The 12,970-nt window shown below is 42.2% G+C and overlaps 1 protein-coding gene across 5 annotated transcripts; it reads right to left on the bottom strand.

The window, feature by feature from the left end:
* Window positions 1–3,736: 3,736 nt before the first annotated feature.
* Window positions 3,737–12,234, bottom strand: LOC124040373 (ATP-dependent RNA helicase SUPV3L1, mitochondrial-like). Of its 5 annotated transcripts, none has more exons than XM_046357513.1 (15): window positions 11,795–12,234; window positions 10,395–10,472; window positions 10,157–10,264; window positions 8,992–9,106; window positions 8,493–8,661; window positions 8,218–8,329; window positions 7,963–8,040; window positions 7,741–7,832; window positions 7,382–7,562; window positions 7,071–7,164; window positions 6,420–6,639; window positions 6,216–6,296; window positions 5,914–6,090; window positions 4,529–4,677; window positions 3,737–4,338 (listed from the first exon to the last, which is right to left on the bottom strand). In XM_046357513.1, exons 1-15 carry the CDS (start codon window positions 12,078–12,080, stop codon window positions 3,930–3,932), a joined length of 2,349 nt encoding a protein of 782 aa, XP_046213469.1. In that variant the 5' UTR covers window positions 12,081–12,234; the 3' UTR covers window positions 3,737–3,929. The 5 variants fall into 5 exon arrangements, with proteins under 5 accessions (XP_046213469.1, XP_046213470.1, XP_046213471.1 ...); XM_046357514.1 differs by having other exon boundaries at window positions 11,918–12,234; XM_046357515.1 differs by lacking the exon at window positions 11,795–12,234 and adding an exon at window positions 10,677–11,778.
* Window positions 12,235–12,970: the final 736 nt, after the last annotated feature.

Here is a 12,970-nt window from a genome sequence, read left to right as displayed (position 1 = left end):
ACACATCATTGTGTACGCTGTGTCATTCACCACAGCAAGAATATTGAGATCAAATTGCTGCAGGAAACAAAATATTACATTTGGCCTATGGCTACTTTTATAATTGGCGATAGTATAGTTATTTCCACCCAGACTAGCTATTACAGAGCACAGTAGGGCTTGTTCCATTTCACTCACATTCCTTGTTCTTATAAGCTTCTCGCAGCATTTCCACCACATCACTTCCTTCACAGTCTGTGGCTTTGAATCCTTTTGGTCCAGCTAACCAAACTTCCCTAAGGAAGGAAGTATTACAATGGAGAGCGGTTACGTACTCAAAAAATAATGGAATGTCTTACCCTGATTAAGGAGACAGGACATTGAAATAACTGCCATTCTTTGGCATTAAGGTTGCTGATCTTTATCATGATGATTCTACTTTTACCTTATCGATTCCTGTCTGTCTGCAGGGGAAGGAGAAAGTGAAACCAAGCGGGAGGCGAGTATTCTTCACCTCCATGTTGTCCAGAAAATCTGAGATGCACTGGAAATCGTGGGCGAACACCTGGAAACAGAGAATCAGGTCAGGTTAAGGTTAGGCACCACAGGGGTATCCTGCAAAGCAGGATAAATGAGTTAGCCAGCTAACTTGCCTAAATATTCTGAAATAACACTTTTTTAGAAAGATAAGCTCGAAATGGGCATGAGCTGATCGACTCAACAATCAAAACACATGTCTACGTTTTGATTTCTTAATGAAGCAGAAAATCAATAGTTATTTTGGGTTGTTTATCAAAGTTAGCTGGATAACTCATTGATCCTCCAGTACACCCCTCAGTGGGGCGGTGGCAGCCTCACCTCCTCTCCTGTGCCCTGCATGGTCTCCAGAGGGATGGCGTAGATCTTGTTGTACATGCGGACAGACTTGCTTATTCCACTCCGGATCTTCACCACCAGGACCCGGAAGTTAGTTCCTCCCAGGTCCAAAACCAAGTACTTTCCTTGCTCTGCAATAATAAACGTGTAATCACTCGAATTTGAATGAAACAACTTGAATCTAATTATATGATTTTAAACCGCAACGTCTCATAAACTGTTTCAGTGACTGTTCAGAATAAAGTGTGATAAAGGATATTAGCATGGTAATAACATGATCATGTTCCGCATTATGAATAACAAGGTAAACCTTCAATCTGTAGCCAGTCCTCTCACCTGTCCCATCAGTTGTCCTGTACATGAAGGAGAGCAGCATTTTAACGTAGGCCATGCTGTGGGAATCCTAAGGCCTCTTTCTAAGTGTACCTGGGAGGATGGCGGAGAGAGTGAGTGAGTGAGAGAGAGGGGGGGAGAAAGAGAGAAAGAACTAGGGAGATTTAACTATCATTGTTCACAGGCAAAGAGGAAAACTGCCACTCTGAGCAGAAACCTTACACTCTGAATATATAGTCACATGATGACCATGTTTGTCAGTGCAGTTCACACCTACTGTTAAGTCACATGTAAGTGGCTTTGCAGGTAGCTAGTTCTATTGATAATTCATTGGAGACTGTCTGATGTTTTTGGAATGATAAAACTCATTAAGAAAAGACTCCCATTTAAGGTGTCTAGAGTAAACATAGATTGAATCATGAACCTAGGCTGCATTGCTAAATACTTCAGACTAAATACCTCAGCTACTTTGGACTGTCCACAAGTGAAAGAGAAGGTGAAGCCCAAAACTGTCCTCTTGACTACAGTATTTATGTTGAAAATTATGTAAAAGTAATCAATTATGGGGATAGTTTCAGAACCAAATAATAATTCAACCCCTGATGACAACCACACAGCTGAATATTTGAAATTACAACATACTGTCGTTAATGTACACCACCGTTCAAAAGTTTGGGGTCACTTAGAAATGTCCTTGTTTTTGAAAGAAAAGCACATTTTTGTCCATTAAATTAACATCAAATTGATCCGAAATAGTGTAGACATTGTTAATGTTTAAATTACTATTGTAGCTGGAAATGGATGATTTTTTAAAATGGAATATCTACATAGACGTACAGAGGCCTATTATCAGCAACCATCACTCTTGTGTTCCAATGGCACGTTGTGTTAGCTAATCCAAGTTTATAATTTTAAAAGGCTAATTGATCATTAGAAACCCCTTTTGCAATTATGTTTACACAGCTGAAAACTGTTGATGATTAAAGAAGCAATAAAACTGTTCTTCTTTAGATTAGTTGAGTATCTGGAGCATCTGCATTTGTGGGTTCGATTACAGGCTCAAAATGGCCAGAAGGAGGCCAGCATCCCGGAGTCGCCCCTTCACTGTTGACATTGAGACTGGTGTTTTGCGGGTACTATTTAATGAATCTGCCAGTTGAGGACTTGAAAGGGATCTGTTTCTCATGCTAGACACTAATGTACTTGACCCCTTGCTCAGTTGTGCACCGGGCCTCCCTCTCTTTCTATTCTGGTTAGAGCCAGTTTGCGTTGTTCTGTGAAGGGAGTAGTACAGAACGTTGTCCGAGATCTTCAGTTTCTCACATGGAATAGCCTTCATTTCTCAGAACAAGAATAGACTGACAGTTTCAGAAGAACGTTCTTTGTTTCTGACCATTTTGAGCCTGTAATTGAACATACAAATGCTGATGCTCCAGATACTCAACTCGTCTAAAGAAGGCTAGTTTTGTTTCTTTAATTAGAACAACAGTTTTCAGCTGTGCTAACAATAGCATAAGGATTTTCTAATGATCAATTAGCCAACATCTGTATTTCTATAGCAACTAGGCTACTTACAGTATGTACACATAACCAACAAAAAAAGTTTCTTATCAAATACAATCCTTCACACATCAGAAATGTGTCACATTCTTTATTTGGTCCTCCTGAGGCTTGGAAGAATGGAAAGAGAGCAAGTGCACAGCAAACATGTTCACTTCTGGTACCTGTAAATTCTATCCTGCAACTACAAATGTGTCTACTCAAAACAATACAACCTTAATCAGAACAATCTCAAACTTTGAGAGGAAACTGTTTCAGTCCTTGAGCTTGTGGCTCTGTGTCCCCTCCACTACAATGTGAGTGTTGTATGAGTGTTTTTCTTCCTCAACTAGTTGTTTTCCTAATCCATGGCCCCTCCGTTGGCTCAGTAATGAGTAGCCTAGCTCTAGTCTTTCTCTCTCACTACTCCTAGCAATGCCTTGGCTCGGGTTCCAAAGAGCACTTTCCTTTGGAACCATGGGACATTTTACTGTGTGTTTTCCTAGGAGGACCTTGGTTGGAGGATCCAGGATCATCTCCATCACAGTATAAGAGTGATCACTGTTTTAATTTCTAACAATTCAGAGTGTTTTTCTTCCTCAACTAGTTGTTTTCCTAATCCATGGCCCCTCCGTTTTGGCTCAGTAATGAGTAGCCTAGCTCTAGTCTTTCTCTTTATAAAATCTCACTACTCCTAGCAATGCATTGTCGTTATGAGTAAAATAAAGAATTAGAGATTTGTCACCTCACGTCTCACACAAAATACATACAAAGGTTCAAAAAAAAAGCTTTTATTTTATCAATTTCCTTTGGAACCATGGGACATTTTACTGTGTCCAATTCAATGTTCCAGTGGTCTAGCCCAAGCATAGGATGGGCACAAATTGCTCAAGGAATGTTGCCTCAGTGTAAAAATGAGTCATTGCTTGCTGCATGAGACGGACTATCTACGTGATGCAGTCAACCATTTTACTTTTCAAGTGCTAAAAATAAAATAAGACTACAAAAATGGCTTTGTAATAACATATTTATTTACCCTTTGGCTCACAAAATGACGGTTTTTGAGCAGTTATAGACAGGAGCTGGGACACACACAGTCCAATTGGTCAACAGCTGCATAATGCAGCCTGGAATGAAGTCCCGTCAACATAACAGGAAACAGATCCTGTTTTTCACAACAACTAAGTCAGAGACTGGAGCGGTCACTTTTTCTTCCTCCCTTTCATTTTATTATTCAAAGTTTCCGCAACCAGTTTGACTCCTACTTCCTCTTGACGGTGCTCCTTGGACCACTCCTTCTGCAATTGCCTTAGGAGGTCGGGAGTCAGTAAGCCCTCCTGCACTAGGCGGGAGCCTAGGGACTTGTCCAGCTGCCCAGCCTCTACTCCACTGTCCTGGGCCTTGGGAGCTCCTCGAACCCTCCTTGGGGTTACTGGGCTGGGCCCCGGCCTCCTCTGGCTGGAGAGGGGGTCTATCCCAGGAGTGGCGCTGGTCTCCGTTGCTCGGATAAGTCGTGTGATGTTGCGCACGCCCAACTGAATGATGCCGTCCAGCTCCTGCTGGATCTCCCGGACATGATTGGCATCCGGAAACATGTCCATGAAGCGGTAGCTGGAAACAAAGTCATAAAGAGAGTGTTATTAATATCTGATTGAGAATAATTGCAATAAAGACAATCAATGACCTCATTAGGCACATTGTGTTACTAAATTCGGTGATGACCTTTAGCACAACAAGAGCAAGTGGTCATTTTGATTGTTGAATGGTTATGGTCAGGTAGAGTGGTGAGAGATGGGATCACCTGAGCCAGAGGTAGAGGTCTAGCACATCATGGACAGCCTCCAGGTGCACCAGGTCCTTGATGTTCTTGGGTGGGACCAAGGGCCAGCTGACGAGCCGACACACCCAGTCAAAGGTCAGAGGCTCATCTCTGCTGAACTGTCTGGCAAACTGGAGACGGAGAGAGCGTCACCTCAGACACTCAGTGCCTCATCATCCAGACCCAATTACCATAGGATTACCTTTAGACCGTAGTCACCGTAATGTTTCACCCAACCCACAATAGATCTTATCAATACTGCTGCCGTAACAACACTGATGTCATGTTCCTTAAAGCACAACTAACAAAAGCTTATCAATGGTGCAATAGTTACTGTACGACCAGAAGACAGCTCACATCAGAGGCAAACTGGCAACATACTGATCATGCCAGAATATGGAGTGACTCATGCAAGGACGTGTGCCTCCCATGACAAATTCTATATTCCAAACGGTAGACCCATCACTGAATGACAGGAACATTCAGAGGTTAGAGCCCTTATTCACAAAGCGTCTCAGAGGAGGAGTGCTGATCTAGAGTCAGGTTCCCCCTGTCCATACAATCTTGTTAACTCTTTACACTCTTGGGAATTGGCCTGTAGGGCTACATTTGAAATGTTTCTTACAGAATAAATATGGAAAAGAATATGCATATACACGGCAGAAGTAAAACATTAACAGTTCAGAGATCATGGGAAAATTATTTTAAAAGTTGAGGACAACAGTTCACCTGACAAGATTGAATCCAAACATTATAATGTTGATTTTGCCACATTTTATAATTAAATCTGAAAATATGCTGGACATGGAGTTACATAATAACAATATCCATGACAATTTTGGGGTAGGTGCAACATAAGACAAAATAATTACAAGAGTTTGAGTGTGATGTTTAACTGGTGTCTCCAAGTGGACACACCTCTCCAGACTGGGCACAGTTCATACGGAATTTAAATGTACTTTTATGGCTCAAGGAAAGAGCCTTCAACTATAAGGTGCTTTTTTGATCTCTCCTAGCTTTGCCAATTGAGGAACTGAAGAAAACCCATTTGTAGTTGTTTGTTTGGAACACAGCCCTGCATCCCCACCTTTACACAATTACTGTTGTTATTTAGGCAATCCAGAAATATTCCATTATACATAGCATGTTACTGTACAGCCAATGCATTCCAATTTAGGGCACTTATCAGTGTCCAAATTTGCCATGTTCAACCTGTATACGGGTACGAGTGTAAAGGGTTGATAATGGCCTAAAAAGGTGATACCGTATATGACCACTCCTACATTGTGAATGTGGGCCCAGATGTTTTAACCAGTGTTGCTAATGGAATGGAGATGATTCTGCTGTAAAGATGTCTCTGCTCCTACCTTCAGGAAGGAGGTGCACACGAAGGGTTGCTTCTTGTTGATGGGCGCAGTGCAGAACACATATCGAGAGCGCAGGTTGAGGGGAATGTGCTGGATCATGTCAGCCAGAAACTTGAAGTCATCAATGTTGCACACAAAGTACATACCATCAACTTGTGAGAGGCTCACAAATATATCCTGGGGATAGAAAGAAAAAGGGTTACTTTTAAATTAACACAAATAATTCTATACTAGTCTATGAATTCAACAGTAAATCTTCATTTTCATTACAGAGTCATTTGTAGTGAAGTAAAGTTACTTACTATCAGATTGGACAAGGTGGCATCGGGTAAGTGGTAGGCAAACATTTCAATCTGCTCTGCTGTAGGGTGCAGCCCAGCTATCTAGCATTCGGAAAATTAACATAATGTCGTACTTCATTGTCATTAAATTAAATAAAGGATATTAAATAGTCAGATATACCACACACAGGAGATCAAAGGTCAGAAACGGTCCATATTCCTCACCTCGATGGCGTGGACGGTCCTGCTGAGTATCTCCTTGAGGATAGGCAGGTCGTCGCGGTGCATGGTGGTGACCTCGCCCTCTTTAAAGATGGAGCTGAAGCGTCCGGCCCGCCCGGCGATCTGGAGAGCCTGAGACGTGGAGATGGTGTTTAGCTCCTTCTCACCCTTCTCATTGATGTTGGGTTTCACCAAGGAGTTGAAGATGATTCTCTTGATACTCCTAATGTGGGAGGGGCATGGTAGACAGAGCTTATACAGCTGTAGGATCTTAAATTTGAGCCAGTGTGCTACAGCAGCAAAATAATCCTGCAGCAAGAGGAAATGTGAATTATTACGTGGACTATAATTAATGGACATTTTTGTAGGGGTTGATAGATTTTTTTGGTAAAGGAGAAATAAATGAAAATTCAAAGTAAAAATTACAAATGTCGTACATTTCAATTACAAGTTGTACATTTTGTGCATTGCAACAACTACAACGCTGCAGCAAACTGAAATCAACTAATTAATCATGCAAGAAATGTGTTTCTTTTCTTCTGTTTTAGTAGTTTTATGACAATGTGTAGAACAATGTACTTCAAACATAATATGGATTGTCAGAGGTCAATTAAAACATTAAGCTAACAAGATCAGCTTCAACGCTCAACTCACAGGTTTAGTCCCATCCCGATGGCATCCGTTGCAACCAGGATCTTACATGGGTCCTCTGGGTCATTGAACTTCTTTGCTTGAGATAGCTTGGTCCCTGTTTAGCGGACGATTGACAGTGCTTTAATGATACACACTATTACACCTCAAGGATTGTGTGATGTCACGGCGGGAGTACATCAGCCATTTTGTTTTTCTGTCCAGCACCCGAACAAGTTGAATGTCCATATTTGACATTTTTCACTCCATTCTAAATCTCCATCACCTCAAATCACTGTGCTCTGTGGACATATAAGAACAGAGGAAAGCCTTACCGGGTGGAAGGCTTCCGTAGATGACGGCACACTCCAGGCCTCGGCTCTCGATCTGCCTACTGATGGAGTAAATATCGTTTTTGCTGAAGCAGACAACACAGTCGCCTGGTCTCAGGTTATCCAGAGACTCCACAGCACGGTCCAGAATTGAGCACGGACTGAGCCTCTTGTAGTTACGAACCTGCCAGTAGAATATGTCAACTGTAAGACACTTGGCTTTTTTTTAAACACTAGAAGTCAGAGTTTTTAATTGATATTCAGCAGAATCATGTAAATGACAAGCAGGCCTCTACCCCGAATGACTGACAGTCTCATTAGAAGCCGAACACACTAATGTTCAGCAGACTGGCAAGACTCACCTCCACCTCTTCACCAGTTGTGTACATGAGCTCTGTGACAAAGTTAATCACAGCAGGCTCTCCACACACATGGATCTCCTCAGCACACAAACCTATTCCCAGACAGAGAAAAACAAATAATCCATTAGTTACTACTGTGAAATTATCATTTTACCTTAGTGTTATTGACCTAGTAAATAGCTGGTAATTTCTATACAATAACAATACAGTGAAGTTACTGACCGAGAAGAGCCCTGGTCCAAGCCCATCCCCTCGATATGTCCCTAATCATCTGGATCTCATCAATAACCGCTACTTCATCTGGACAGAACACAGAGGACGACACGTTTCACATGTTAGTGAACACAGCCATTGATAACCAAAGTCAACAAATATCTAGCTCTAGCAGAACATGAACCCAATTCTTACATGGAAGTGATAAAATAAACATATTTCATGTACATGAGGTTAAGTTGAGAGGTAAGATAAGACACTGACATGGAGTTGTGACACTGCACATCTCGATAGTACAGGCCACATGCTCAGCTTGTCCCCCCTCCGCATCCACAAATGTTCTCTCTTCTCCTGTCACCAAATCACATGGCACGCCCTGGGGAGAAAGAAACTTTGATTTAACGTCCTCCTTTGACATAGTGCTCTGAGAATTAAATTAAACATTTTTGCTTCAATTGTTTCAAGGTATTAGCTACACAAAAAGCTTTCTTAATGTCTTCTCTATGGAGGTTTACTGGTGAAAGAGGGGTCATACTAACAGCAGTGTTGCTCTTTTCAAAGATCTCATGGGCCAACAGCTTCAGCGGTCCACAGTAGACACCAGACTTGGCAGCCAGGTATCTCTGAATTGCATGATGGGTCTTTCCACTGTTGGTCGGACCAGCATGGAATATCACCTTCCTCTGGATGGCTCTAGCCTCAGGGTACCTGGGAAACATTCAGGTGCATGGCTGAAAGACACTTGTGTGGAATATTGTGTGAACACAGCGCTGTATGTATAGATATCTTGAGCGTTGGGCGAGTAACCGAAAGGTCGCTGGTTCGAATACATGAGCTGACAAGGTGAAAAATCTGTCGATGTGCACTTGAACAAGGCACTTAAATCCTAATTTGCCCTTGGAGCACCACATTACTATGGCTGACCCTTTTAAAAACAACACATTTCACTGCACCTATCCCCATGTATGTGACAATAAAACCACAAAAACTATTGTATAATGTGTTTAATGTTGAGATCATGAATGAGGTGATACTTACCAATTAGCTGGTACACGCAGATCACTGATTTTTCGTAGATCCTCCATGCAGTCCAGCATGGGGAAAATCTGCTTTGCATGTCTCATGAAGTAAGGATAGAGGTCATCTATGTGGCCTGGTGAACACAATCAAACACACTCATCAGTTGAGAGGGTGTGATGGGGTTGGAATTCAGTTCCAACTCACAGTTGCTTTCAATCACCTGATTCATTACGTCATAACAAGAGTGTTGTCTCCTGACCCCTCCTGTCTCAGCCTCCAGTATTTATGCTGCAGTAGTTTATGTGTCGGGGGGCTAGGGTCAGTTTGTTTATCTGGAGTACTTCTCCTGTCCTATTCGGTGTCCTGTGTAAATCTAAGTGTGCGTTCTCTAATTCTCTCCTTCTCTCCTTCTTTCTCTCTCTCGGAGGACCTGAGCCCTAGAACCATGCCCCAGGACTACCTGACATGATGACTCCTTGCTGTCCCCAGTCCACCTGGCCATGCTGCTGCTCCAGTTTCAACTGGCCTGGGCCCTAGGACCATGTCCCAGGACTACCTGACATGAGGACTCCTTGCTGTCCCCAGTCCACCTGGCCATGCTCCTGCTCCAGTTTCAACTGTTCTGCCTTACTATTATTCAACCATGCTGGTCATTTATGAACATTTGAACATCTTGCCACGTTCTGTTATAATCTCCACCCGGCACAGCCAGAAGAGGACTGGCCACCCCACATATGCTCTCTCTAATTCTCTCTTTCTTTCTCTCTCTCGGAGGACCTGAGCCCTAGGACCGTGCCCCAGGACTACCTGACATGATGGCTCCTTGCTGTCCCCAGTCCACCTGACTGTGCTGCTGCTCCAGTTTCAACTGTTCTGCCTTATTATTATTTGACCATGCTGGTCATTTATGAACATTTGAACATCTTGGTCATTTTCTGTTATAATCTCTACCCGGCACAGCCAGAAGAGGACTGGCCACCCCACATAGCCCGGTTCCTCTCTAGGTTTCTTCCTAGGTTTTGGCCTTTCTAGGGAGTTTTTCCTAGCCACCGTGCTTTTACACCTGCATTGTTTGCTGTTTGGGGTTTTAGGCTGGGTTTCTGTACAGCACTTTGAGATATCAGCTGATGTACGAAGGGCTATATAAATAAATTTGATTTGATTTGATTTGATTTGTACTCACCTGCTCCACAGCATATATCATTGAGGATGATATGAAGGTCTGCACTGAGTGTAGAGATTTCCAGCACATACTTCCGAAAACTGATGAAGGCTTGGTGAAAGAGACGAGCTAACAACACAGAGATTCATGTTTTGGTATGCCCATGAGGCTTGGTTGGAAGAGTATGATCACTACACATATATTTGATGAGGGTACCATACCAGTAGGCCAACTAGTTGAAAATGGTTGTTGTTCTCACCATCGAGACCTTGATCCGCAGCGATTTTCTGCATCTCTTTCCTCTTGTAGAACTTATTCAGTATTTTTAGAAGTTCACCTGTTAGGAGAAACCACATAGTAATGACTGATAAAACAGCCATGTAGCAGGCCTACTCTTGAAGCTATAAACATTATAGGAAGAGAGTCCCAGCAAACAGCTTTTACAAAATATATATTGACAGGGAATGTGAGCAAATGTTCACAAGTCTCAGACTCATAGCGAGCTGTTACTGAGACATGGCTATAAGACTCCATAGTATACCGTTAGAATACAGCCCCCATGTCTCAGGGCCATGGCTGCCCCAGTATACCATTACTCTTAGCCAAAGGCCTTTACATGGTCTGCTTAAAAGCAAATTGGCTCTGGAAGCTAAAAAAAATTTGGCATCCAAACATAAAACCATTCTCAATTGCAGCACGGTTCTAGAAACATAAATCCCTCTACTTTCATATTACATTGTTACAGGTTTTGGTTTTCCCATTTAGATTTCGAGGTTGGACGTTACCACGTTAGGTGTACCAATTGGTGGCACCTCGTTAGTCAGTATGTGTTACACCTGTGCTGACTTGTCATCCTCCTTAGTCAGAAGGCGTTTCACTTTTGCTGTCACTGAGGATATTTAAGAGCCCCTGGTTCAGTGCTCCAGTTAGCTTGAGCGATTTGGAGGGTTAACACCTTTAGTTGGCCCTCCCTATTAGATTTTTTAAAGAATATCCTTTATCAGATCTTCAGTAAGAGTGTGGAGCCAGTGCTAGATATAGGTTGGGAAACCTACCTCAATGCAGGCATGTGCCACATAATTCCAAATTGTACCTTTATCCACACTGCTCCATCAAGAAGATTGAAGTACTGCTAGTTTTCCTGGACAACTGCCAATTTCATCCTCATACTAGTTAGCAGCAGCCATTATGGAATGGCACGTTGCATTGAACAAAGGGGTTGGTTGGCTGACACGGCCATTCCAAAATGCCCCGGTGGCTACTGCTAGCTAGCATGAGGGCAAAAAGGGTTGTTTCTGGGAAACTAGCAGTATTTCAATCTTCTTGATCAGTGTGGATAAAGGTACAATGGCCTATTACATCACTTCATTGAGGTACGTTTTCCCACCCATATCTCCTGCCAGCTCCATGGTGTCTTCATGTAAACGTGATTGCGTTGTGACTTCAGTGCAGCTTATTGTAAACAAGCATAATGGAACATGATCTTCCAATATTGTGTATAACCCTGGAAGACAGACAGGGGGTGCTGTATTGAAGCCACCTCGCAGCCATCTTGGCACTAAATTACAAATATGTCAATTTCAGCTATACTAACTCTTCTGTCTAATTGGCATTCAACATTAACATAGCGCAACGATATAGATGTTAAAAATACAGTACTCCTGTCCAAAGGTTGCGTGAGCTCCGCTCCCACAGCACAACCATCGTCGACATCACTCTTGATGTTGAGAGGCACAAATAGTGAGGTGTCTGGTGATCGTGACGAACTGTTCGAATAAACACCTCGTCTGGAGGTCAGAGGACCAGACCAGGGGTCTTTCAATAACGTTGTCGATCCAAAGTTTCCACAACGACTGTCCACCAGAGCGTTTTTGTTTCGTACAGATATGGCGCATATTCTGGGCTGTACTCTTGAGAACAACAACATACAACGGTTTACTGACATCCTTGGTTGCTAGATACAGTCCGCGATTATGTTGCCTTGTCTGGTGTGTGTCAATTAACACTTTTCAATGTCCCATTTTATGCAATGTGTCATAATCTTTTGTTGGTACGTTTTTGCAGAGGACTGTCTACATGGGCTTCATTCTGTGATACAACGTGCAGGAGGACCCTTGTTTGCATTGGAGTCCAAAAATATGCCTGTAGCAATATGTAAAAAAATATATATCATAGTAATTCAGGAAATGCGTTGATTTAATTAGAAAACATATAATTGTTTCTATAAAAATACCGTGATTATACGTTCAAATGATATATGTACTATATGAGCACACATATACTGATAATACTCTGGCATGTCTGTGGTGCCTACATTTCACAAATCAAAAGGTCCTTGAAAAGGTCAAAGCTGGATCAAAGGTTAAAGTGCGCATCGCTAAAAACAAATGTTAGTTATAAATTATGATCGCGTTTGGGGAGGTGCTGCCTTCATATTCATACCTGAACACAATTCATGGAAATAAAGCACAAAAAAAAAACATTTCTGGGATTCAGCGTGATATAAGAGGTGTAGCGTGAGTTTGCGTGATCGATGTCAATTGCATGTGTCTCATGGTGAATGCGTGAGAGTTAGCAGCTCTAGTTATACACAAATGCAAACGTTAACTTCATGCACGAAATTAAAATGTCTACTATAACTCAGCATTTGAGTGAGATCAATGGACCACAATATTATTGTGATAGGTAACCTTTTAATGCATATAACCAGGTAAAATCCAAATGTGCAAATCCCTGTAGGTCCCTAGGACCACGATTGAAAACCCTGATATACTGAACAAAATATAAACGCAACGTGCATCAATTTCAGTTCATATAAGGAAACCAGTCAATTGA

The sequence above is a fragment of the Oncorhynchus gorbuscha genome, linkage group LG07 (genome assembly GCF_021184085.1).
Source record: "Oncorhynchus gorbuscha isolate QuinsamMale2020 ecotype Even-year linkage group LG07, OgorEven_v1.0, whole genome shotgun sequence".
Taxonomy (NCBI): Eukaryota; Metazoa; Chordata; class Actinopteri; order Salmoniformes; family Salmonidae; genus Oncorhynchus; species Oncorhynchus gorbuscha.
This window is presented reverse-complemented; position numbering and strand designations above follow the sequence as displayed.